This window comes from Vipera berus (assembly GCF_964194415.1).
Source record: "Vipera berus genome assembly, chromosome: 5".
In the NCBI taxonomy this organism is placed as follows: domain Eukaryota; kingdom Metazoa; phylum Chordata; class Lepidosauria; order Squamata; family Viperidae; genus Vipera; species Vipera berus.
The window spans coordinates 59012160-59039644 of NC_138207.1; the positions used below are offsets into that span (position 1 = coordinate 59012160).

Genomic DNA, 27485 nt, shown 5'->3' on the forward strand with positions numbered 1-27485 from the left:
GCTGATGCGGCCCTCAATGAAATTGAGTTTGACACCCCTGAATTAGATCATCCCTGTTTGACATGTTTGTGCAATCAAAGCCCACCACTACTACTATTGAGTTACATACTTTGTTTCATTTGTGTTTGAAACTCATAAACTTTCTGCAGTGAATTCCCACTCACGTGTTACTTAAATATAATTATGTCTGCTGAATTTGTTCCAAAATGTATTTCAATCACAATTGAGGAAACATTCTTTTAACACAGAGTTTTGTTTATTTATTTGCTTCCTTGCTACTATTATTTTATTTATTTTTATTTATTTATTTAGTTTATTAGTTTATTATTATTATTAGTTTATTAGTTTATTAGTTTATTATTTATTTATTTATTAGTTTGGCTGGTTGACCAGTGCAAAACAAATAACATAGCATTCACTCCAACTTAAAAGTAGAAAAAGTAAAATATTGTAAATATACATATACATAAACAATAGTTTGTATAAAGTATATAGCCAAGAATAAATCCTATAAGACATGTTACAAAGTCTGAATGCTACAAATAGTTAAGTTAAATAATTAAATAGTTAAATATGTAAAAAATAATTGAAAACTATAACCCACTATAATAGTTTATCCTGACTTGTGAACTTAATACTTTTTGTAGTCCTACTAGGATTTGATTTGACATAAGTCCAATCATAATCCAATCAACTCAAAAGAAATATAATAGCAAGGTGAAGCATAATGACACAGGAGTGATCTGTGTTTATTTAAGAGGAGAAAAAGAAAAGAAAAGAAAGGATTAATAGGTTGATTAATGGTAATCTAGACAAGGCTCTGTATATCTCACTGTGCTCAGTTGTAGCCCAGATACAGAACCAGCCTACACAATATTTATTATTGAAAAAAGATAGAAATTTTGCAATTTGGTGCTTCAGGGTCTACCCCGATCTTATTGGGCAATACAACCATTAACAATATTTCATATTATCTTTCAGATGAAAAGGCTGTATGTTTGTACACTGTGCTCAGGCAGAGTGCTTTTAGCAAATAATTAATTGAGCTGTCATTCAATTAAGTTCTAAAGATATGTTTGTATCTCTTATTTTATTCAGAAAATTATGAAAGACCTGCTTGTTTTTCCAGACCTTGGGGACAGGGTAATTGTACCAGCTTCTTTTTGTTCTGCTTCATTTTGTTTTACTTTGATGTGATTTGTATTTGTATTTTGCTGTTCTGGTCTGTTGTATTCTTTTTAGATGTTGATGTTAATTGTAAGCAACCCAGAGTAATTTGGGAGTCAGGTGGCCTAAAAAATAATTTATTAAATAAATAATAAATAAATAGATCATATGAGAAACTCAACTCCACAAGAAGACTAGAACAATACTTTAAGATAGACTATACCAAGAGTGTCAAACTCCCGGCCCAAGGGCTAGATGTGTCATGGCGAAATCACTCTCACCCCATTGCCGGCAATGGGAAAAAAAGTCACAATACGTCGTGACACGTCATGTGACATTGTGAGTTTGACACCCCTGGACTATACTAAACAGAATCTTAATTGTGCTCAACTACCCTCCTTCTTATACTTGTGACTTAGGAGAAATCTATAAAGAGCCTTGGTGGAGCAGTGGGCTAATGCCTCCTTAAGTAACACCAGCTGCCTGCAATTAGTGCAGGTTCACATCCCACCAGGCTCAAGGTTGACTCAGCCTTCCATCCTTCCGAGGTAGGTAAAATGAGGACCCAAATTGTTGGGGGCAATAAGCTGACTTTGTAATAATGCAGCTTGGGGGGTGTATGAAAGCCCTAATAAGCAGGCATATACATAGAATGAAGGCTACTGCTAAGTTTGTAAAGCCGCCCTGAGTCTTCGGAGAAGGGCGGGATATAAATGGAATTAAAATAAAATAAATAAAAATATATAAGCCACTTTTGAATCTTCCCAGGATTTCCCAGGTTTCAGCCCTTTTTGCAAGTGGTTCTTGCATATTTGTTCCATTTGTCTCTTACTCTCTACAGAATCTATTTTAGCTATCTCTTCAGACTGTGTCCCGTTATCTCTGTTCTGCAGGAAGTCCTATGATCCATGAGGTGGTCCTAATATTTATTTGGGTAACATAAAAATTGCAGTCATTAGAAAAATGTCTAGGGAGATTCTCAGTTATCCAGGTCATGGTTGTCCCAAAGGTGCTTTTTCAAAAGGCAACTGGACTTTGTTTTTCCTAAAACAAAGGAAAAACAAAGTCCAGTTGCTTTTTGAAAAAGCACCTTTGGGACAGTGATTATAAAGTTGCTTTTTCCATTTTGGGCAATTTAGATTTCTTGATGAAAATATTATCCAGTTTGTGTGGGATGTAGTGAGGAGGGAGGTGGTACATTCCAGAGGAGTAAGAGGCAACTCAGCCCAGACATTATGTGTGAGGGAATGAAGGTATCACCACCCTAATAAGTTCACAGAGTATATTATAGATGGAGATAGTAGAGTCCTCGGTCTGGCACGATTTTATCTATACTGGTAGGTATCAAGCAATAAAAACATCACCTTGGAAGAATTGCCATGTTTCATTCTTGGATTTGGGCCTGACATTGGCTTAGAGTACGGGTGTCAAACTGCCGGCCCATAGGCGGATGCATCATGCCAAAACCGTGCCCACCCCATTGCCGGCAATGGGAAAAAAGTCATGATGCATCGCAACACGTCACATGACGTCATGAGTTTGACACCCGTGGCTTAAGAGTGTCGTGGTTCTGACAGAGATGAATAAAGCAGAACTCCGAGGCTTGCAAATTTCTCAAAGAACATGTTTATTGTTACAAAGTATGGCACGGTCAAAAGTAAAACCAAGTCTGAATTCCCCATAATAATCCCTCAGTTGCAAAGTATAAAGTTTCCACCCCCAAAACTGTGAAATTGACTATGTTCCCCAATAAATGCATTTGGTGGGTTTTCTTATACAACGCCCAGCCCCTGATCGCAGGAGCAACAGATGACCTTGGTTCCCACGGGACAGCTGATTGTTTTGACTAACAAAACACCTGGGCAAGCTCCGTTCCAAGTGGCAACCTCAAATGAGGGGGGAAAAATGTTGCAGCCAGTCTCATTTTCAGAGTTGACATAGAGATTATTTTATTTTGTGTAATTATACCTCTACTCAGTTATGTATTGAGTCCTGGCCCTGGCTTTCTTTTCTGGTAGTACCACAAGATTTTGAATCACGTAATAGTCATTGGGCTGCAAAGACTTTCTTCTTTGTGGCCTGTTTATTTCTGTCCATCTCCGGTCCTGCAGATGTTGAATCATAACCTGGTAAGTAATAATGTTTTTTTTTCTTCCGTTCAATTGTGTCCAATTTTCAGAAACTGTCGGAACAAGTCCTTGCAATTTTCTTGGCAAAGTTTTTAGAAGTGGCTTACTATTCCTTCCTTCCTAGGACTGAAAGAAAATTGGCTTTGTAGCTAAAATGGGGACTAGAACTCATGATCTTCTGGTTTCTAGCTTGATGCTTTAACTGCTGCACCAAACTGGCTCTCAGTAATGTAATAAAGTGCATAAATACATCATTATACAACTCAAGTGTTCTCTCTGGCATAGTACATTTTGTGACATGTATCCAGGTGCTTCTGTTAGTTGAAATTGGGGCAGAAAATTACTTTTATAAATGTTGTTATTTAGTTTTGTTTGCTGGGGCTTATCTCACAAGACTGTTAATAGTTAATACTTCCTTCGTATGGTCAACTACAATTTCAACAATTATTCTTTTTTCCTCCCTCCTTCCCCCCCCCCACTGCAAATCATGGGTAACCAACAGAAAGACACTAAAAATAACATGCACACACATACCATAAAAATAGTAAACAAAATAAAAGTATCACACTGCTTTTGTGGGTTCACCCTGGCTGAGGGCCTGCTGGAAGAGCCAGATTTTTCAAGCTTTTTCAAAAGACAGGAGAGTCAGGGTTGGATCAACTTGGTGGAGACACTATATTCCTGCCACTTGGAGATGCATGTACAAATCCTTTTACTTTCTATGCACGTCATTGGAGGCCACAGCTGTGTGCAAGCACACAATTCTCTTTCCACACCCCCTATAAATCTTTCCCTTCACAGAAATAATAATGTAAGCAAAAAAATCCTCTAGGGGTCGGTAAAGTGTGCTGCCTGTGGACCCTTTGGTCAAATGATCACTTTGACATTTGGCCAAACCAAATGTCGTCCTCCACCACTAATAAATTATCTTTGTACTTTTCCACCATCCACAGTTCTTCCCACCCTTCCAGAAGATTCTGATCTAGGTTCTAGTCAACCTTGAAAAAGATACAAACGGATACAAGTTCACAGATTCCTTGGTGGAGCTCTTCCTGTTACAAAGTCAGCTTAATAGGTCAACGAATGTTTAACTGTATACCAGAATTAGATACCAAAACATGCAATGACTTTTATTCCTGTTTTATGCATTTCAGTTCCTAGTATTACAATTTCTTTCTCTCTTTCTTGATTATCTCATTTCTGGATTTTTTTACTCTTATGTGTCATTCGTTATACCTTGGCTTGGAAGAGACCACACCTAGAGGAGAGTTCCTAATTCCATTCCCATTAAAGCCAATGCGGCATTGAGGTTTTTCTATTTCATAAAATTAAGGGGTTGGATGCCAATTTAATTTGCCAAATGACTTCACAAATTTCTCTTCAAGGGACAAAAAATCCTGTAAGTTAAAGTTTAAAAATCTAAAATAATTTATAGTATGTGATTCAATAATGCATTTAGCAGTGTGGTTTGGTTTTTTTTTAACTGTGAGAAAAATTGCACACCATTTAAATAAAAATAGCATATTGCAAGATGTATTGCTTAAATCTAAACAATTTCTGGATGTCTACAATAGCTGGAAGTTGTACACTCAAACATTGATTACAAACACACTTGGGGTTTTGGTAAGTTACTAATATGGAACATTAAAAGAAGGCTTCATGTCAAGGGTTTGGGGATGGAGCTTTAATTAGAAATGCATTCCTGAAAGGGACATATTTAGAGATTATCAGCAAGTTAACTGACAAAAGGAACTGGAAGCAAGCTATGTCTTGAAGTTATTTGTTTTTGCATTTGAACGACTAGATGCTTCCAGATGGAGACATGCAGTGCTTCAGTAAAAAAAAAAAACTGCACAACTATTTTGATTCTTTTCATAGTAAGAAAACAAATGGAAGAAGCAGTAGAAAAACACACGAGAATGGGGACTACACTATGGAAATATCTGAATCCTTGTTATTATTATCATCAGATTGAGACCCCATATTTCCTTCAGGACACAAAGCAGTGTCCAAAACATTCCCTCTTTCCGTTTCCCCTCAAAACAACAGCTATGCAAGCCAGTTTAGACTGAGAGAAATAATTGGCCAAAAATCAGCTTTCGTGGCCAAGGGCACACCAGAACCTTCTCCAATGCAAGTCCAACACATTAACCAAAGAAAAAAGAGGGGTCAAACAGGCCATCTATGTTAAAATTGAACATCCCTCTCTCAACGGGGGGTGTGTGTTGATGCAACACCACCTATATCCTTGTCTCCAACACAGTTCCTTCAGCAGTCCCAAGAAGGCTCCATACCCATTTGCACTCTGATTTAGGTGATCTTGAGGATACAGATAAATCCCCAAGTGGCCTCAACAACTCTCAGAGAGCTAATGACTGACCTTCAAACTGCTAACTAGATGACTGCAAAGGGAATAGACTCCTCCTATTCCCCACCATTTAGTCAGAACTGAAGAGGCTTCTTGGATGAAAAGTGAAACGTTTTCAAAAGAAAAACAAGGAAGTCCAGTTGCTTTTTGAAAAGCATCTTTGGAACAACCATGACCTGGATGATTTGAGAATTTCCATAGACATTTAACCACTGTGTCACCCTGGGCTCTCTCGTAAGATTCTGGGAATGTGATGTGATTGCCCAAGAAACACCTTGGCTGAAAATATTTCTATTTGCACATAATGAATTTTGCATCAGTGTATATATCATAAATGCCAAAGGGAACATTTTTTTCCTCTTGGCAATGGTTTAGGAGTATTTACTTGCCAGCGTTTTCAGCATATTGTCTACTAAACTTTTATACATTTTAAAATACATTTTAGTGCATATCTCACTTCCCAGCAATGGTCCCAAGCTAGTTTTACAAAACTGCAAACTGGATATGATGCAAGACTTCCTAGACTTACAGAATAATTGGAAAAAATCGATAAAATTTAATAAGCCTGTTAGTGTACAGAACCACCACATAGGATGCAGCATTTTCGAGTAGACAAATGCAGAGATAGCCTTGAAAAAGTATAATAAAAACAACTGAGAAAGGAGGGAATATAAGGAAAAGATTTAATCACCATCACAACCACCTGTTCTGTCCTGTCCTGTCCTGTTCTGTTTGGTATAAAAGAGAGCAGAAAGAAATGCCAGCAGACTTTCGGGATTCTTTTTATTATACCCTACGACAGTAAAGAATTCCTGTAATCCTTGCAATGCTTGTTTCCTGATCTGGCCTACATCAAAGATCTGATAACATGCAACCTTTCTGTTTCTTCTTAGATTTTGTTTTTACCAGGATTTCTCTCTTCAGCCTAGCTCTAGGAATATAGAAAAAAAAGGTGTTTTATATCCTCCTAATTGAAGCTCAAAGCTACTGGACTTACCAAATCTTGGGCTAAGTCTAAAAACATAAGATATAATTGTGATGTGTAATTGTTACAACACAGTTTAAAGGGTTTAAATGAGCCTTGTTCTTATAAAACCAACGAAGCCATTGGGAAAAGGGAATAAACCACACATAAATCTCCTAATAAAATTAAGCCAGTCTATTTTCCTAGAACCCAGATATTTTTCTGAAATGGCTTGACATCGCCCTCCCTCTTCTGTGAATCAAATTCATACTTTCTCACCTTTCTTCAGCAGTTCCATTTTTTCTTCATTTTGTCCTGTAATCATCTCCAATATCTCAGAATGCTCTTATCTGTTCACCATTAGTTGGTCTTGTCTACCATCTTCACTGCTTAGAAGGTTACCTTGGCTTCAATTTGTGCCGGTGTGCCCTTTTGAGTTTCTTTTGTGCTTGATTGTTTTTATTGCTTCCCTGCTGTTTATCCAACTCTATAAAGGTCATAGGGAGTAGAAAGAGTTCTAGCTGGATAACAAGAAACCTAGTTTCTGAATGTTCAGGTTACACAGAACAATCTTTAAAATTCCCAACAGCAGTAATCTTTATGCAGATGGAGTGGTTGAAGTCATCTTTAATTTTGAAAACAAAGGCGCTTTTCAATGTAGACAAAAGTTAAGCTCTAAAATGGCAAACTTGACTGTTTTGGAAACATTAAAGGAACAATTTAAAAAACTGTTAGAATTCTCATGATATTGTAGTCACACCCTTTGATAAATATGAAGGGATCTTCATTAGAAGCATCCTTTTCAAAAGTTGTCATAGTTACAGGAGGTGATCTCACTATGTTCAACTCAATAATATGATGTATAATCTAGAACTTTGATCAACTTCAGAATTGAATCTTACTATGCTGCAGCCTTGTGCTTTCTTACACACAAGTAAGCCTTAGAAAACTCCAACTGATTCTATACTGAGTAGATGAGTATAAAATTATATTATCCCTATTGAAGCAAATTAGATATTAAAATAAATTGTGATCCCTTATTAGCTTGACATGAATGGCAGACTTAAAAAATATTGTGCCAGATATTGAATTATTATTGCTAGTTCTCTGGCATGTATCTCGGTGCCTTAGACATTTAATATAACATTTCACTCCATACATGAAATTGTTCAACTTTTAGGATATATTTTGTTTATTGCTGTCCAAGTGTTAATAACACAGATTTTGCATCCAATTTCCTTTCTGAAATGTTTCAAATGCCATTAAAATATTGTGCTATTCTAGTTTTATTCATACAAGTGTTATTAGTTGTGGAAAGTAATTTTTTTCTCCAGTGAGACTAAGAACAACTTGTGTTTTGATCAGAGGATTATGCATATTTGAATAAATGGAGAGGCAGTATAGCTGAATTAAATTGATTCTGTAAGATTGGGAAGACAGAGAGGGCTGGAAGATGAGCTGCTGTAGCTACTAGCATTTTACCCAGTAGTGCATCAAATAGGAGAAGAAAAAAGATGTATTGCCAGCATCTTCGTCATGCATACAATTGATGAGGTAATTAGCTGCATGTGGAATATTGATTTTTCTCTATTCTACCACAAAATAGTAGAGTGCTAGAAACTGCAGCTCTTATAACAAAACGGGTTGCAAAGGAAAGAAGTTATGTTTAAATGAAACTGTATGCTAAAAATTCAAGTATCTTAAATATACTAAAATAACACATCTTCAGAAACACAGATTGGCTAAATTTGAATGTTTTACCCCAATATTTTATTCATTGTTTTGGATCAATGCAGACTTGTTTCTAAGAACCATTTACTTATGTTTTACCTATTTGACTCTGGCCAAATTTGTAAGGTGCTACAAATCTCTTCACTGTTTTATAGACAGTTTTGTTTGCTAGAATTTTTTTGTGCATTTTCAAAATAGTTTTTCTTAGAATGTTGAGGTTATACTTTATTTGCACTGATTGTATGTAGGTAATGATAATATATTCGGTTTCACATAAACATTTTGAAATTACATTTGTTGTGTTCACAACACAAGAGTTCCTCCAGTATGGTTTTACACTAGTAGCAAGTATTTCCTAGACATGGAATAAGGAATGCAGTTTTTTTTTATTAAACTCCATGCTGAGTGCTTGCTGCCTGCATCTATTTCCCTGAAAAAAAATGGCCTGGAAAAGTGTGAAATCAGAAAAATCTCATAAGATAAAGAACAAAAGGGCAGCAGTAAATGAGGGAAAGCACCAAAACTTTTCTATAGGCAGAGGTGTTTTCAGTAAGTGGAAGAAATTGAACACAATGAAATAATTACTATGGGTGTCAATACCTTTGTTTTCCCACATTCATGGTGTAAATTAAATGGATGTTCTTATTTATTTATTTAAAAGATTTATCTGGCCACTCAACTTAAGCAACTCTGGGTCACTCATAACAACAGTAAAAGCAGTAGCTATAAAACAACCGTAAAACAGGAAAATGATCCAACATAAACAAAACTCCTGTGCATTAATCATCGCCCCCCCCCCCAGAATGCCTGCAGCATCATATGTATCCTCTTTCTAAAAGTGTCCTTATTTGGATACTCTTTTACTTAAAATAAATATGGTTTAGAAAAATCAGCTGTGCCAGAACAGAATAAGCTGGGTTTTCAGAAATTGATGGGTATTTTCTAGATAACCTCTCTGTCTATGTGTCACGTCTAAGAGGCTGCTGCAGCTCACAATGATAAAAACGTACAACAAAGCCCACAATGAAAACACCCCACAATCTAATTAGATAAAACATTGAATGCAAACAAAACAATAAAAACAATCTATAAACCCAAGATGAGAGAGGCGAAATGTCTTCAGGAAGAACTCCATTTTGACTGTTTCAGAAAGTAGTCCCAGTGGGAATCAGCCTGAAAATTCACTTTGGCTACTCCAAAGGAGCAGCATTGCCTCTGAAAAAAAAGCATCTCTGAGTTTTACCCCCTAAATGTGGAACCATTAGCAGCTTCTCCCAGGTACATCAAATTGGCTGGACTGATTCCAGTGCAAGAATGTGGCAGATCACTTGGCACCAGCCTTGGAGAGCTTTATAGATCAGCACTAGCACTTTAAGTTGCACCCTTACAAGAAAAATGAGGCTGAAAAGCACAGCGTGACTTTGTTTTTTTAAAGAGTATTTGGAGTCTAGGAAGAAAAAAAGACATATGGGCCAATATGATCCTTTGAAAAGTAGAACAGACTGCAAAACTCAAAATATCTGAAATTGGTACAACGAATATCATTTTGCAGGGTTTTTTTTCCTTTTTGCATTTGACATTTTGAACATGTGATTTAATCGCAGTTTGGATGATTGTGGAAAATGGAGAAGAAAATGTTCCTGGCTTTTTGGCAGAAGAGAAAGTGACAACCTTCCCAACACCCTCATTTCCTTTAGTTTAAGAGCTGACTTCCAGAGTTGTCATCATATCATCAATGAGTTCAAATGAAAACATCATTGCTGAAAATTCAGGGCAAAGGAATGGTGAAAACCAACCACTTTATTTCTTTCTTGTGGGGGCATGTCCTAACTACGTCCAGGGAGAAAATTGTGACATAACTTTAATTTCATCCCACAAGAAATGTCACTCAATGGTCTGTACTACATCTGTAAATGATTGGGATCAGTTTACCCTCTTGCAATTGCAAAACAAATCAATTGTGGTCTGTCCAGTTTACTCTCTATTGGGGTTTTGTCTGGATGCTTTCCTTTATGTGGTAAAAGACACATTTTGGACAAATTTCTTCTTGAGAGTTTGGATGAGATTTGCTTTCATAGTTTCTCTTAAAGGATGCTAAATACAATTATTCTTAAAATAGTGAGATGCCTACATAATATGAATCGCTGTTACTACTGACAGTTTAAGTACTTATGTCAGCCTGCCCCAGCCTTGGGCTGTCTCATTGTTGGAACCACAATTCACAGAAGTCTTCAGCCAATTGTCAGCCCTGCTGGCTGACAATTCTTTAGCTGTAGTTTAAGCTCAGCTTGAGGGCACCAAATTGGAAGAAATATTTGAATTCTGAAGCTGAGTGTCTTTCTGCAGCAAATACTCTGGAAGGCAGAAAGATTTTTATAAAAATGAAGCTGGATTGTTGGTCCGCCTTGATCTAGTGTTTCAAGAACTCTTTTACCCGGACCCAGGTGTTTTTAAAAAATGATACTTTCATTGACCTACTTCATGTAGTACATTATTAATTGTTCTTCTTCCCTAAGCAGGCAGTTCTCTTTCATTTCAGAACTTGCTAGAGACTTAAAATCTGGATTTTTCATTTCTTCAAATTTCTGCCACATAAACCTAGTAAAAATTGTACATGCGTTAAAAAAAATCCCATATGCAGCTGGGGATGGGGGAGGATATACCTAATTTAAAATATTAGCGAAATCATTCTCATCTTTATTACTCAACATAGTTTTGGACTTCCTAATACTAAAGGTAATTATAAAGCAAAATGTCGGCATTTTGCAAATGCTGCAACATGACCCAAGGTTGAAACTAATATTTGAGAAACCCAACATGGCTCCAGGTTATTGTTTCATATTTTTAGTTTATTTGTAGCAAATACATAATTAATTTGAATTGGTTGTACTTGTAATTTTAGGCTTATTGAAATAAAGTATTACTTGCTTATCTCTGATAGATGGGCTTTTAATTTGACTTTCATGGTCTTCTGGAACAGGGGTCCTCAACCTTGGCAACTTTATGACCTCTGGACTTCAACTCCCAGAATTCCTCACCCAGCTTTTCTGGGAGTTGAAGTCCACAAGTCTTAATGTTGCCAAGGTTGAGGACCCATATTCTGGAAGACCATTAAGACTTATAGCAGTATTTCTTTAATTACTTCTTTAAAGAGGTGTTTTTCATAGCTATTTCAAAACCAGCTATGTATTTGAGATGGAAAGAGGACTCATTTTTCTTATCCCATTCATTCTATCATCCATCTCTAAACTAATGTACGTTATCCTTGATAGAAGCAGGATTACAGTTCTGTTTGCTTGCTGATCATGACCATCTGTGTATACTGGAGGCTCACAGGTTATTGTAACTGGCCTCTAAATGTACTTGAATGCTCAGTTCAAACAAAGAGAGAGAACATTGACAAAGATCAGAGTGGGAATTTTAATAAACAATGTTTTCAATGCAGTTGTGTTGGTTGCTGCTGGCAGCAGCTGTACAATATAATGAATGAGTAGTTAGATTATTTTACATTATTAGTAATGTTGTTCACATCCTTGAATGAGTCCATGAAACAGGAGACAGTGAATCATTGTTTGTCTTGAGAAGATTCAGCAATTTCAGCACACTTAATCTTTTTCTTCCCTGAATTTTAGATAAGCAAAGAGAATTAAAAGGCAGTTGTCCAAGATGAAATGGCTTAGTCAAACACAGAAGCTTTCACCAAGGTGCACATAAAAAAGATGGGCAAGCATTGCTTAGCCTCCCTTTTTCCTCCTGAAATTTCACAAGTGGGATGAGTATGTATGTATATGTATGTATGTATGTATGTATGTATGTATGTATGTATATGTATATATATATGTGTGTGTATATCTATATATCTATATCTATATATCTATATCTATATATCTCTATATATAATAAAGGTGGGATACACATAAATGAATAAAATCCAGTATTGTTTGTCATCAGGAACAAAGGAATGTGCAATCAGTGTGCATGTACTATTATTAAATGTACTATTAGTACATTTCTTCCAACAAATATATATATATATCTCAATATTTGTTGGAAGAAATGTACTATTACATGCACACTGATTGCACATTCCTTTGTTCCTGATGACAAACAATATTAGATTTTATTCATTTATGTGTGTCCCACCTTTATTATTTTTACAAATAACTCAAGGCAGCGCACCATCCTCCTCTTATTTTCTCCACAACAGTCCTGTGAGGTGAATTAATCAGAGAGAGAGAGAGAGAGAGAGAGAGAGAGAGAGAGAGAGAGAGAGAGAGAGAGAGAGAGAGAGAGAGAGAGAGAGAGAGAGAGAGAGTGTGACTGGCCCAAGGTCACTAAGCTGGTTTTCATGGCTAAGGTGGGAGTTGAACTCATGGTCTCCTGCTTTCTAGTCTAATACCTTAACCACTAAACCAAACTGGCTCTCATGCTGGACTGGGACAATAATTAGGCAACCCAAAACAAGAGCCTCCAGATGCCAGTGAAACTTTCCATTGAACAGAATATGCATCTATTTTTTTTATCATAGCATGATGCTTGCTAGAATAAATTTGCAATAGACATTCTCTAAATGTAATACAAGCTCTGGCTTTTCACCATTTCTGCATCCAGTAATTCATGATTAGAAAAAATACATTGAAGTTGATTATATTTCATACTTTGATATTGCTGGCACTTTAAAGGCATGGTGAATTATTCAATCCTCAGTTTTTGAAATAGGTTGCTTCAGAGGGTTTAATCCAAGAAGTTTTTGCTTTTTAGAAAAATGGATGAATGTAAGAAGATCAAACTGTACAAGTGGCTAAAATAGACTCACTGTTCATCGACGTATAAGAATCATCATACCTATGCATCTCTTATATCAAGAATTTCCAATTTCTTAAGTGTCTCTAACTTTAAATTTTAAATTAAAATATTTAGATATGGCATACTACGGTAGGAATTCTCAGGCCAGAATGCAATACAAGTTATAAAACATAAAACTAAGAGGAGAAATATAGTAAACATTACTTGAAAATATTAGAGCAGCAATACGTGTGGCATAAGAGCATGTCTTTCAAGGCTAAGTTATAACTTTTAAGTTCTATGTGCAAGGGTAAAACAACCTACAGTTTGTACTGAAAAGCCTATTATTTTGATGCCAGCCTGGGTGTCCAGGGGAAGAGGATTCCAGAGCCAGAGCATTGAAATAGAAAAAGCTTTTCCCCTAAACCAGGGGTAGGCAACCTCGGCTCTTTTATGACTCATGGACTTCAACTCCCAGAATTCCTGAGTCAGCTATGTTGAAGTCCATGAGTCATAAAAGAGCCGAGGTTGCCTACCCCTGCCCTAAACCATGTGCCAAATATCTGAGGCAATCTGAAGGTTAGGAGGCAAACCCTGAGTGGTCTGTGACAATTCTTCCCTGCCAACTCGCCATGGCTAACTTGCCGGGGCCAACTTGCTGAGGGACAACTCACCACAGCTAACTTGCCAAAGGACAACTCACTGCAGGTTGTTACACTAATATCAAAGAAATAGTGGAATAGAACCATTAAAGAAAGGATGCAAGAGGAGGGACAGAATGCAATGTGAATGGCAAAAATTAAAATATTTAAAAATTTATTTTAAATAATTAAATAGAATTGTTAAATTGTCCCGCAGTGAGTTGGCCATGGCAGGTTGTCCCATTCCAAATCCTGAAGTAGAGTGTTCAATCTCCAGTAAGAAGCTATGGTTGATAATATCAAAAGCTACTGAGAGACCTGGAGGACCCCCCCCCCAAAAAATAGCACAGACCACCTCTCAAATTATACATCTTATTGCTTCCTGAGGTTCAACAGATGGAGACTATTGGCCATTTTAAGCCAGTTTTAAACAATATTTTGTGACAAATACACTTAGTTGGTCTTTTTGGGTTCTGCAAAAAGTCTACAAAGAGGACTTCCAGTTGTAGATAAATTTCTTCAGTGACTTTTCTCTGACAAGAGCCTTTAATTTAGCTATCATTTCCAGTTCCATCATCTTTATTAACCATCCTCCATTGTAGGTTTCTCAAAGTCATTTTTAAATAACTCAAGGCACCAAACATAAGTTTAATAAAATATATAAGTTTAATAAAATAAATAAATAAATAAAATATCCAGCACACTTTTCCTCCTATTTTTCCCACAGTAACAACTTTGTGAAATGGGTTGGGTTGAGACAGAGTTACTGGCCCAGAGTCTCCCAGTTGGCTTTCATGGCTAAGGCGAGACTTAAACCCATAGTCTACCACTTTCTACCCTGGTACTGTAACCACTAGACCAAATTGTCTTTCCATAGCTGAGCATATTCAAGTCATGCTGCTGCTGCCATATATAAAAGTAAAACACCTTCTGATTTTTCCTGTGCTTTATCCATTAACTCTAAGAGAAAGGTTTCTGGTCTGAGTTGTGCAGTAATCTCCAATTTTCTTTGAATTTCATTATTATTTTCAGTCTTGATATTGCTTGATATTCTGCAAGAAATAATGGAAGCATTAAAGAACTTAAAATAACGTAATTTCTGCTTTGCTTGTGAGCCTGAAAAAAATGCACTAATTTTTCTTCCTGTTGTGTTCCCAAAATCTGCAAACAAATTTTGCATAAACATTCTGGTGCAAATATTTGTATGAAAACATTTGTGTATGTATGGGATTCTGCATTAAAAGGGGAAAAAATCCATCATATGTTTGTGGAAAATGCTTTCTACTGGGTTTTGTGGGCAACACTGTAGCACAGTTCACTGTTACGTCATAAAGATTTATTTGAAATACTTTCTTGGAATTGTACTAGCCTGAGTAAAATTCTGAATGAAGAGGAAGATAAAAAAAACAAAAAAATGTTGGATATGCAAAACAAAGTTTGTGTAAAACCAAACAATGACATTTTATACATAAAGATGGGAAATGATTTTCGCTTGCTTCTAAGAAATACAATTGACAAGCAAGAGAAATTAAATTGGCAAGACTTATCGTCAGTTCTTGATCGCATCTATATTTTAATTAATTAGACCAGAGTCATATGCATCAAAGCTGCATTCACTTTGGGGACTTTTTTGAAGATTTGTCAGAATTTCCAATGTAAAATCGCATATTATAAAAACGTGCTAACACAGTTTTGAATTATGCAAGTGAATGAATGAAAGAAAAGCCCTTTCTTTTTCTGTGGAAATAACTGGAAGTGTTTGCAATTTAATATACAACCTCTGGCAAATGATTTAACTCTACAAATAGGTAATGGACTTCAGTATTGTGATAGAAAACTGAACATTGATGAGATGTATTTAAATGCAAATATTCACAGAAGCTTCTTTTGGAATTTGCTTTCTGCAACAGTACAGTACTGGTGGCATGTCCCACAATGGCACAATTACTATCTTTTTGGATCCAGACTTTATATAAGTCTATTTAAAATAATAGACTGTTCTACTTGGTGTGAAAAGTGTGCTTCTCTTCATCATGCCCACATATTTTTATGCACATATACACTTTCATCCCAAAGGTGATGCATTGCCTCATATACCTATAGTATGATACATTTGCATAGCAATGGGGGAAAAATGGACCCTACAAATCCCTTGCCCATGTTGTGCAGTCAATATCTTTCTTCATGTCACAGGGTTCTTTTTCCAATACCCAATTCAGTGGGCTCCCTTGCTGGCCTTTTTTTTAGCCACCCAGCCACCTGCAGATTCTTGGATAATAGTCCCAGTTTGCTCTGTTTTGCTATCAGGAGTGAGCTATTCCAATTCTCTTTTTCCCTTGGGTTGCTTCCAGTTTCCTATTTGGATTAGAAAACCTGTAACTTTCCTCACTTCCTGCATCCACTCTTCTCTAAGCTGGCATACCCAACACCATCACAACACATCACATCACACCCAGGGCTTTTATAGCTGCTCTTTGCTAAGCAGCTGTGCTGGCTGGAGAGAGGTCTTAAAGGGGCAACGGACCATCAGCTCAGGTGCTAGCTGATCTCACATTCCACTTTTTTCTTCCATAGAGATGGGGCAAATTCAAATAGAATAGATTCAAAGTTCAGTAAATGTAACTTAGTTGATTTTATGTCTATAAGTGGCAATTATGGAAATTGCAGTGAAGAGACATTCTCCTCCTCCTCCTCCTCCTCCTCTGATTTAGTGGTGCTGGTGCTGGATCTGGGCTACTTCCAGATATCATTAAACAGGATGTCAGTCCCATTGCTCCTCAAGAATGCCATAAAATATTCAGTGATTTTTCTCATGATTGGCCACTGACCAAGATGAAGGAAAAATGCTGGAGGCCTTTTTCTCCTTTGCTACTTGAATTCACATTTCTTATTGTATTTTATAAAATGTATCAAATTGTATAAGTCAGTTTTCTGGGATTTAAACTAGTACCAAAATCAACTAATATGTAGGCAAAGTTATTTTCCATGCTTCCTTGGAAGACTGGGAAAACCTACTTTCCTTATGTAATTGATTGATATAATTGACAGACCATCAAGTTAGTGTCAATTTTTAGCAGCCACATGGATCATTTTATGGCCTGTGGGCCACATTGGCTGTCCCTGTCTCAACCAAGGTGGTGGTGGCAGGGAAGTAGGAGCAACAGGAGGTTGGGCAATGGGGGGGCAGTTCAGGGCTGAGCCAATGGCAGTGACCCTTTACAACAGCCCATTTTTCATATGGCCCCTTGGGAAAATTAGTTGCCAACTCCTGATATAGATAGACCTTCAGGATGAACTATCCCTAGTCTGGCCATTTGGGTCTCATACTGGTGTATCCATGATTGCTTTAATCAGCTGTCCTGCTCCTGGTTGTCCTTTTTCATTCCACTTTTCCCAGACTTTACAGACTTTTCAACAAAGCCATGACTTCATATAATGTGTCATGAACATGATAATTTGAGGCTCGTCATTTCTGCCCTGTCGGGTCCCTCTCCTGAATCCACCACTTTGGATTGATTTGGTCTGAGGAATATTTGTTAGGGGTTTTAAGTTATCCATAGTATTCTTCTCCTAACCAAAGTTCAAAGGCATTAATACTTTTCCAATCTTGCTTCTTCAAAATCCAACTTTTTTTTCTATACAGAGAAAACTATGTGCTTCACTATGTAATAAACTTATCATGATTCTCACTTTGTGTAACAGATATTGAGATATTTTTGTTGTGAAGAGAGAGGGAGAAGACAACTGTTTTAGTGGCTATAAGTTGGAGGACTTGAAAGACCAAGATAGGGACAGATTGTCATGGAGAAATATTTGTATAAGATTACTAAGAGTTGGGATTGAGTTGATGTCACATAATTTATCACTTGTGGGAAATTGATTTATCCTGTTTTGGTAGGCTATTTTAAAAATAAATAAATAAATAAAAGTACATTATGAATAAAGTAAAGGTAAAGGTTCCCCTGCACATGCGTGCTAGTCGTTTCCAACTCTAGGGGCTGGTGCTCATCTCCGTTTCAAAGCCGAAGAGCCAGCGCTTGTCCGAGGACGTCTCCGTGGTCATGTGGCCAGCATGACTAGACGCCAAAGGCGCACGGAACGCTGTTACCTTCCCACCGTAGTGGTCCCTATTTTTCTACTTGCATTTTTACGTGCTTTCGAACTGCTAGGTTGGCAGAAGCTGGGACAAGTAACAGGCGCTCACTCTGTTATGCGGCACTCGGGATTCGACCCGCCAAACTGCCAACCTTCTGATTGACAAGCTCAGCGTTCTAACCCACTGAGCCTTATACATTATGAATAGGTTCTCACAATAACTATAACCGAAAAGATTTACTTCATTGGCTGCATTGGCTTAGGGCATGGGTAGGCAACCTTGGCTCTTTTATGACTCGTGGACTTCAACTCCCAGAATTCCTGAGCCAGCATGGCTCAGCATGGCTGGCTCAGGAATTCTGGGAGTTGAAGTCCATGAGACATAAAAGAGCCAAGGTTGCCTACCCCTGGCTTAGGGGGTAAGAGAAAATGGCATTTGTTTATTAGATTGAAACCAGATACTAAGACTGGATAAGTAGGGCAAACAATTCTCCTTGCAAGTAAAGAGAAATTAACATCAACACTAATCCTTCGCTCCATAATGGCGTTGAGACATCTTTCAAAACCATTTTTGCTTTTTAACATAAAGATGTGTATTTCAAAGAAAATCAAAAGACAAAATCTTGCCAGGTGTGCTTGAGCCTTAAGATTACTAAAGTAGCTTTTTGGATTCTGGCCATGTTTATACGGTGGGTGTTCTGCAAGGAGTAATCAGCATTCAGCTTAAATTTCTTTGAGAAGTGAATACCAAAATGATCCTTTGTACTTAAGCTTTATCATTATGAAAAATTAACTCTTGCTGTCCTTTCTTAGTGACTCCATTTGCAATGATTAAGGTTCTAGCTATGCCTCTTAGTCTAAAATTTAATGGCAGCAGATGCAATGTTCATTGATTCAAATCAAACAGTGGATAAGTCCTTTTTAAAGAGTCCCCAGAATAGTATTTGAAGGGAAACGGCTTTCATCTTTTTAAAAGCTTGGTGGGTTAGTGCATGTCATTTTTGTATTTAAATGGAGGCAACCACATATGGATGCTTAACCCATAAAAAGAGCTATAAATTTGCTTGTGAACATGATAAATCGAAGTGTAAATTGAACACTGTGTGAGAGACAAGCCCTCCTTTCTGAGGCAAAAAGGCTCCTCGCGACTGGGTGAATTTTGAACAAATGGATACAGCCAGTTGATGACCAACCCAACTGATACCTGAAAGCTTCTCAGTCATGATACCACCATCACTGTCATATTATCATACAGACTTTTACTTGTTCTTCTCCAGTCTCATATTTCAACAAACGTTTATACATTTTAACAATAACAGGTTCATTAGCACATAACTCTATTTCTAATACAGTGTTACTTTGTTCGTAACCATAAAGTCTATTTATCTATCAGATTTTGACACTGCCCATCTCACCTAAGTGACTTTGGGCAGTTTACAATAAAAATCCACTTTAAAACTTTCTAAAAAACATTTACATGAAATCTTCTTTTCATTTTATTTTACAATCCTTTAAGAAAATTCTAGTACTTCATGGTAAGTTAACAATTTATATTTACTTGTCATTTTTCAACTATAAAATGATTCTTGGGCTGAAAGCTAGAAAGGAGTTTTATTTCATATTCTTAGGTATAGCACGTCTAATAATGATTTTTAAACTACATTCACCTTAGCTTTATTATTCCATAGGTACCAATGCCATCCAAATCTCAAATTATGGCCTTCTAGAATCAATAACCTTAACAACATCCTTAACAACATCCACTTTTTCATCCAAGCTAAACAACAGGCAAAAAAATATGGCTTCAGGTTTTGTAGGCTCAACTGTCTTCTTTCCTTTGCATCTCGTTGCACCTTATGTTTAACTCGTTCTTTCCCCCTCCATAAAATTTAAATATATCTTCTGCCATTGTTGAAATAGTACATCAATTTTCCAGATAAGTATTGTCTGGGACAAAAATAATAATCTAGTTAAAACATTCACTTTAATCAGAGAAATTCTACCGACGGTGTCAACTGTAATTTGTCCCATTTTAACATATGTTTTTAAAATTTCATTCTATGTCTTCACATAATTATTTTGAAATAACATGCTATTCTTATTTGTTATATAGTGATACTGAAGTATTTTCAAGATTAATCTTGAAACTTGCTAATGCATGAAATTCAAACCTCATCTCCTGTCTCAAGTACCTTGTATGTGAAGTCCTTTACTGTTTTTCAAATGGTCCTTCAAAAAAGATACGGGATAAAAATATATTTCTTAGCACCAGGAATATCTCTCCTTCACACTTGAAATGTGAAGTGCCTTTGGAACAATTCTCTGCATGCCTACTTCATAAATATGTATTTTCTAGCAAATTAGTCATGGGCCTATAATATACATGATCCCAGAATTATAGACCATTGTATTTATTTCACTTTACCTTCCTTTTAAGCATGAGGATTTAGGAATCATTTATAGTAATAATAATAAGTTGGAAGGGACCTTGGAGGTCATCTAGTTCAACCCCCTGCTCAGGCAGGAAACCCTATACCATTTCAGGCAAATGGCTGTCCAGTCTCTTCTTAAAAACTTCCAGTGTTGGAGCATTCACCACTTCTGGGGGCAGGTTGTTCCACTGGTTAATTGTTCTAACTGTCAGGAAGTTTCTCCTTAGTTCTAGGTTGGTTCTCTCCTTGACTAGTTTCCATCCATTGCTTCTTGTCCTGCTTTCTGGTGCTTTGGAGAATAGCTTGACTCCCTCCTCTTTGTGGCAGGCCCTGAGATATTGGAACACTGCTATCATGTCACCCCTCACCCTTCTCTTCGTTAAACTACACATACCCAATTCCAGCAACCGTTCCCTATATGTTTTAGCCTCCAGTCCCCCAATCATCTTTGTTGCTCTTCTCTGTACCCTTTATAGAGTCTCAACATCTTTTTTACATCGTGGTGACCAAAACTGGATGCAGTATTCCAGGTGTGGCCTTACCAAAGCATTGTAAAGTGGTATTAGTACTTCACTTGATCTTGATTCTATCCCTCTGTTAATGCAGCCTAGCACTGTGTTGGCTTTTTTGGCAGCTGCAGCACACTGCTGGCTCATATTGAAGTGATTGTCTACTAGGACTCTGAGATCCCTCTCACATTTACTGCTATTGAGCAAGGTACCACCTATACTATACCTGTGAATTTGATTTTTCCTGCCTAAATGTAGAACCTTACTTTTTTCACCATTGAATTTCATTTTGTTAGATAGCGCCCAGTGTTCGAGTCTGTCGAGATCCTCCTGCTTCTTAAAAGACAGCAGGAATTACGGATGAGTAAAAAAAAAGAAGATTGCCATCAAGTTCATTCTGTTCTCATATATTAAATGTTGCCAAGGATTTGATAATTTAGAATGCATGTTTTTGCATTTATCCCAATTTATTTTTAGTGTGCCTTTTTTCAGGCTTGCTGCCATTACAGTTACCAGAAGTCCCTTTGAACATGAAGAAATTCAGGACACTTTTTTAAAAGGCTACAGTACTTTTTTTTAAGGGGTGTAGAAGTGAAAGGCACTTGCTATCAAAATAGAACAATGCCCACTGGAGTATTCTGTTATTAGAGTCCAGATGCTGCAGTAGCATATGTAAAGTTGTACAAACAGCAACAAACAGCAACAAGGTTTATTGAGAGTCAGAACATAACAGAAGCAAATGAATAGCTGCTATGCTGCTATTTATACAGTTGGCCTCTAGGCGGCAACCAATAAATAAATAAATAAATAAATAAATAAATAAATAAATAAATAAATAAATAAATAAATAAATAAACCTTTATTGTCAAAGTACAACATGTGTACATTGAGATTAGCTGAGCCTCCCCCCCGTGCTCTCTCCCCCCAACACACAGTGACAACAAACCCTCCATCCCACCACACCATGTGGACCAACTACACCACACACCGGCCTCCCAAGTCAATTCTGCATAAGATTATGTCCCATTTAAAAGCCTAACAGCCCACGGATAAAAGCTATTTTTCAGCCTGTTGGTACGGCTGGCTATATTCCTATATCTCCTACCGGATGGTAGGAGAGTAAAGAGATACCGTCCAGGGTGTGAGTCATCCCTGAGAATCTTCCTCACTCTTCCAAGGCAACGGGCCCTGGCGATGTCATCCAGTGGTGTCAGGGAACAGCCCACAATGTCTTGTGCTGTGCTCACTACCCTCTGTAATACTTTCCTATCCGCGGCTGTCAGACCAGCATACCAAACCACGATACCATACGAGAGGACGCTCTCTATAGTAGACCGGTAAAAGAGGGTCTTTTACAAGTCTTTCAGTGGTGTTTTCATGATACACTGTTTTTCTTTTTCTCCTCCTGCATCCAGATTTCCCAGGACATCTGCAACTGTGTTCTAAATACTTCTAGACCATTGTTGTTGCACTTTCTTAACTCCAGTCTCCGTTCATGAATTACTTAAAACTGGCAGCATTTTAAAGGCTAGTGAAGTTTCAACATGGAAGCTGAGAATTGAACAGTGATACAGAAGTGCCAATATCAGTATGCTGAGCTATGCTCACTGCAAGGATTCAGAACCAACTATTCACTAAACATGGATCACTTTTAGATGTTAAAACAAATGTGTCCGTGTAATCTCACCCTAATGTCGAGTTTATTTCTAGGGAAAAAAAGCAGAAAATCACTATATATAGTTGTTAAGTCAGTAACCTGGTTGTTAAGTGAATCTGGCTTCCCCATTGACTTTGCTTGCCAGAAGATCGCAAAAGGTGATCACTTGACCCCAGGATACACCAATCGTCATAAATATGAACCAGTCGCCAAGCATCTGAGTTTTGATTACATGACCATGGGGATGTTCCAAAGGTTTTGTAACTGTGAAAAACGGTCATAAGTCATATTTTTCAGTGCCATTGTAACTTTGAAGTGACCACTAAATGAACTGTTGTAAGTCGAGGACTACCTGTACTACACGCATTAGCAGATGCTGGGAAAGCATTTAGAAGGTATAATGCACTGTACTGTTGCAAGTAGTTATAAAGGACTCTGACGTTTTCTGACTATTGGAAACCCTCCTGAGATAGCTTTCCTGTCTTGTTTCTTAGATTTCAACAGGTTTTGTCTTCACACTTTTAAGCCTATCTTTGCAACTGTAGGAGCCAAAAACATGCATTTTTCCAAAAATACAAAAACATCAAATCAAATCAAAAGTCTTGGAATGTTGTTTAAATCCCATACTAATTTCTCTGCATCCAGGGTATGATCTCTGAAAAATTCTGACTTCTATGACTTATCTTTATGAGTTTTTAAATCTGCAGGGTTCATACCAGGTTTAATTTTTTTTAAGGTTAAAAAAAAATAAATCATACACCTAGCCTCCCAGTGTTTCACTTTGCCGCCTTCTCTTCTTATTTCCTCCAGAGAGAGATTATTACAGTTTATGTGACAAGCAACCAATAGGAAGACTTCTCTTTCGGCAGTTCTGCGAGACTCGCCTGGAGCTGCAGTGCTGCATTAAGTTCCTTGATTCGGTGGTAAGTTGTTTTTTCTCAATGCTTCAGGAGTGGATTGTATCTTATGGGCCTTTCTGTGCAGGTCCAAAGATTTCCTTCATTTTTTGTTCTTTCATAGATTGTACCTCTATAACTTTTGTAGTTCCACTGTTAAACTTTCTCCTCTATCTCCAGGCTTGTATACATGTGTATTTCTGTTTTTTTGTTTACTTATGTCTGAATACATATCAGCAATGTATATATTGCACTTATTGATTTGATTCTGTTAAAGCCTTTAGTCCTCCATGTTCAATATACAACTGAGGAGCCATCTCACCCCAGTGGGACTAGCCAGTCCCACTTGCTCCAGCAGCAGAGATCTACTTTGAATCCCATCTGGCAAAGAATTTCAGCTGGCGGGGTTCAAGAGAATATGCCCCCCTTGAGATGACGTTGGTCTCCACACTTTTGGCCTTCTGGAGGAGCTTAAAAATTTGGTTCTGCCAGCTGTACTGGGCCTCAATGGAGGCATTCTACACTGGGGGGGGTGACTTATGGGGTAGGGAGAAGATCACCATTCCTGTATTGCCCATCCCTTTTTTTTAGTTTCCTATTTAATCCTCTTAATTTTAATCATTTTGCATTACCTTTGTTACCTTTTTATTATATTGTAAGTTGCCCAGAGTCACTTTAACAATGTGATGGGTGGCATAAAAATGTAATAAATAAATACTAGAGCAGAGGCCCCCAACCTTTTGGGCACCAGGGACCGGTTCCGTGGAGAGAGGTTGTTCCGCGGGCTGGAGGGGGCTTGGTTTCATGTGCTACCTGTTTCCTGTGGATGGGTGTTCACTTGTTTGCATGGCCCAGCTTCTGGCATGCCGCAGACCTGTGCTGGTCCATGGACTGAGGACTGGGGACACCTCCATTAGAAATAGTTATATCATGAATGGCTTCAGGTGAGGTGAAAAAAACCCAACCATAACAGTGTGATGCACATAAAAACAGGCAGAGATTTGATTGCACTGTTGTGATGACCATTTTATTCTTTTGACCATCCCCTGTGGTCAAAAGTTTAGTTATATATAAGCATCCGGTCCTTAGGAGGCTAAGATGTTATAGGTAAAGGTAAAGGTTCCCCCGCACATGTGTGCTAGTCGTCTCCAACTCTAGGGGCCGGTGCTTATCTCCGTTTCAAAGCTGAAGAGCCAGCGCTTGTCCGAAGATGTCTCCGTGGTCATGTGGCCAGCATGACTAGATGCCAAAGGCGCACGGAACGCTGTTACCTTCCCACCATAGTGGTCCCTATTTTTCTACTTACATTTTTACGTGCTTTCGAACTGCTAGGTTGGCAGAAGCTGGGACAAGTAACAGGCGCTCACTCTGTTATGCGGCACTCGGGATTCGACCCACCAAACTGCTGACCATCTGATCGACAAGCTCAGCATCCTAACCACACTGAGCCACCCTGTCCCTTATGTTATACTTGCACCTTATAAATTTAAAATTGGAGCTATTTAACATAGCATGCATAGTAGAGAAAGCAAATCAAAATAATTCAGCAGAATTCAAAACCAATTGAAAAGCAAATATTTTTGTAATGTTTCAACGACTGGTCACTGAGTAATAATGTTCTTTAATAACTATGGATAATTTGGCTGATATGTACCTCTATAGTGTTACCTTTGGGACAGTGATTGAAACTTTGGTTCTATGCACACTCAGTCTTGGAGCAAACTAGACCACTAAACCCAGTAGAATTTACTCAAGAAATAAATGTAGGATTCAGAGAGTACAAACCAGAAGTCTTCTATTGATTAGCTGTTCCATGAATTTAGTTGGTAGCCTTAGGCAAGTCTCAGTCTATTTAGCTGAGTCACTCTCTTAAAGATAAACGCCTTACAGTTTGTTGGACTACTGAAATAGCAGCAACTATTGGATTAAGTTAGGTAGACTTCTGCCCACCCATCTTAAAGTTGCATGGTTGAAAAACACTAGCGTATGTGAAACATATTGAGAACTTACATGCAGCAGTATATAAACATCACTATTCCTTCATTCTATTGCGAGTATTAATATCACCATTACTCAGACAGTCAGAAGACCGTTACATCTTCCCATTCCAAGGACAACAACGTTTGCTGTACTACCGATATATCACATCTACCTGCCAAGCAGTCTCTTGGCTATTGGAGCTCTCTCCATTTTAGGTCCTAAAATTTCCCTTAATCCTAGACTGTGTATGTTTGATAAAGATAGTTACAATGGTGAAATGGAGTTATCTAAAAATAAAAGGTCAGGTTCACTGCTCTTGGTTCCCACTTATATGGTAGTCCTTGACTTACAATGATTTGTTTGGTGATCAAAATGGCAACAGCACTGAAAAAAATGACTTGCAACTGGTCCTAGGTTACAACCCTCACCACATTCCCCAAGATCACATGATCAAAATTCAGGCGCGTGGCAACCGGCACATATATGCAACTTTACCAGCCAGCTTCCAGCAGTCAGTCAATGGGGCAAGCTAGATGTCCTTGATGATTCACATAACAACTGCAATGATTTGCTTAACAACCATGGCAAAAAAAAGCTGTAAAATCCGACACGACTCACTTAATGGGAATTCTGGTATCAGTTGTGGTCTTAAGTCAAGGACTACTTGTATACAGATTTATACATGTCAAAGAAAAAAATAGTTAAAGTTCAAAAGTGCCTAAGACATCAACAAGCTTTTCAGACCCTAGATCATAAGAAGGACCCTGCATGATAAACCCAAAGAGTCTTGTAAGAATATTCTATGTCACCCAGTAGCCCAGCAGATGTGACCTTTTCCACTGCCCTTCCTAGCAGCTGCTATTCAGTATATGCTGACTGTGTTCAGGAGGTAGTATATGGCCCCCAGTAGTTGTAGCCCAATATTCTCTGTATTTATCCAGCCCCTTATTCAAGTCATTTAAAATTGTAACCATCACCCTATCTGATAGATGAAAAAGCCATAGTTTATGTACTAGATAAAGAAATACTGACTTGCAGCTTTGTAAGATATCCCCCCCCCCCCCATCATATTTTCCATGTGTCTCGTTTATTTTCCCCTACATTATTTCAAACTGAGAATATCAGTTACGCTCTTTCTACGTAGAGAAGCTCCTCTAAACATTTTGGGTAACCTTTTTTTATTTACTTCTTTTCATTATCACATTATTCTGTTTTGAGATACGGGAACCATAACATAAGTTGAGGGTAGTTTGACCTTAGATTTAGATAAGAGCATTGCTAGGTTCTCGAGATACTGTATATGGCAACACCTGATGAATCTGAAACAGCCTCAGAATAAATAAGCCCAGGTGGACTTGGATAGGAGACTGTCAGGAAATCCTAGCATTCTAGAAATCCCAGCATTCTCTAATACCTGTGTTTATGAGTTATAAAGTAACACACATGCACACACACACACATACACTGCATTAGAGCATTAACTCTCTCAAAAGGACACCGTGGCACTAGGAAGCATCACAGTAGAGAGATCAAATGGCAATGAGAGCGCTCAGGCTGTTGATAGGCCCTTTGCCGCTACCACCACAAGTAATGGCAAAGTTATTATTTTCAAAGAAAAAGAATAATGAATGAAAGCAGATATACTTGTCCCAGGATAATGTAGCAGGATCCAGTCTGAGTCGGTCACTGGGACCAGAGTTTTTGTCTTCCGTCCTCAGCTGAGGTTGGGCTGTAGCAGGAGTCAGAAAGCTTGGAAGACTAAAACTCTGGTCCTGGTGACCAGACTCAGATCAGATCCTGCAAAAAAACAAAAACACACCAATATTTACTGCAGTTAGGTAAAGAACATTTTGGCAGCTTCCTCTCTTCTCCCCCCCCCCATTTTTTTTAAATGAAATACTTCTGCTTTGGGAGGAATTGGGGAAGAGGACTATTGCAGAATGTTTCTATTTTGGTTGTTTAGTGATAGCTTTTATTTGTTCATAAAACCTCTGGGTATTGAGTGATAAGCCACATGAAACAACCTTTTGAAGGCAGCTTATATAACATAAACCCTTGTGGGTTGTTATTTTTTTTAATCATCTGGAAGAAAAGACAATAAGGCAGAGTTACATAACATGTTATGGGAGTT

At 37.7% G+C, this 27485-nt stretch overlaps 1 protein-coding gene across 2 annotated transcripts in view; it reads left to right on the forward strand.

Annotated features, from left to right (window-relative positions):
- Positions 1-27485, forward strand: part of GRK5 (G protein-coupled receptor kinase 5) — a 182589-nt gene that overhangs the window by 95099 nt on the left and 60005 nt on the right. For both annotated transcript variants that reach the window (XM_081329550.1, XM_081329549.1), the window contains one exon: positions 23289-23401. In XM_081329550.1, the coding sequence (XP_081185676.1) occupies positions 23289-23401 (113 nt within the window). The remainder of the gene's footprint in view (positions 1-23288; positions 23402-27485) is intronic.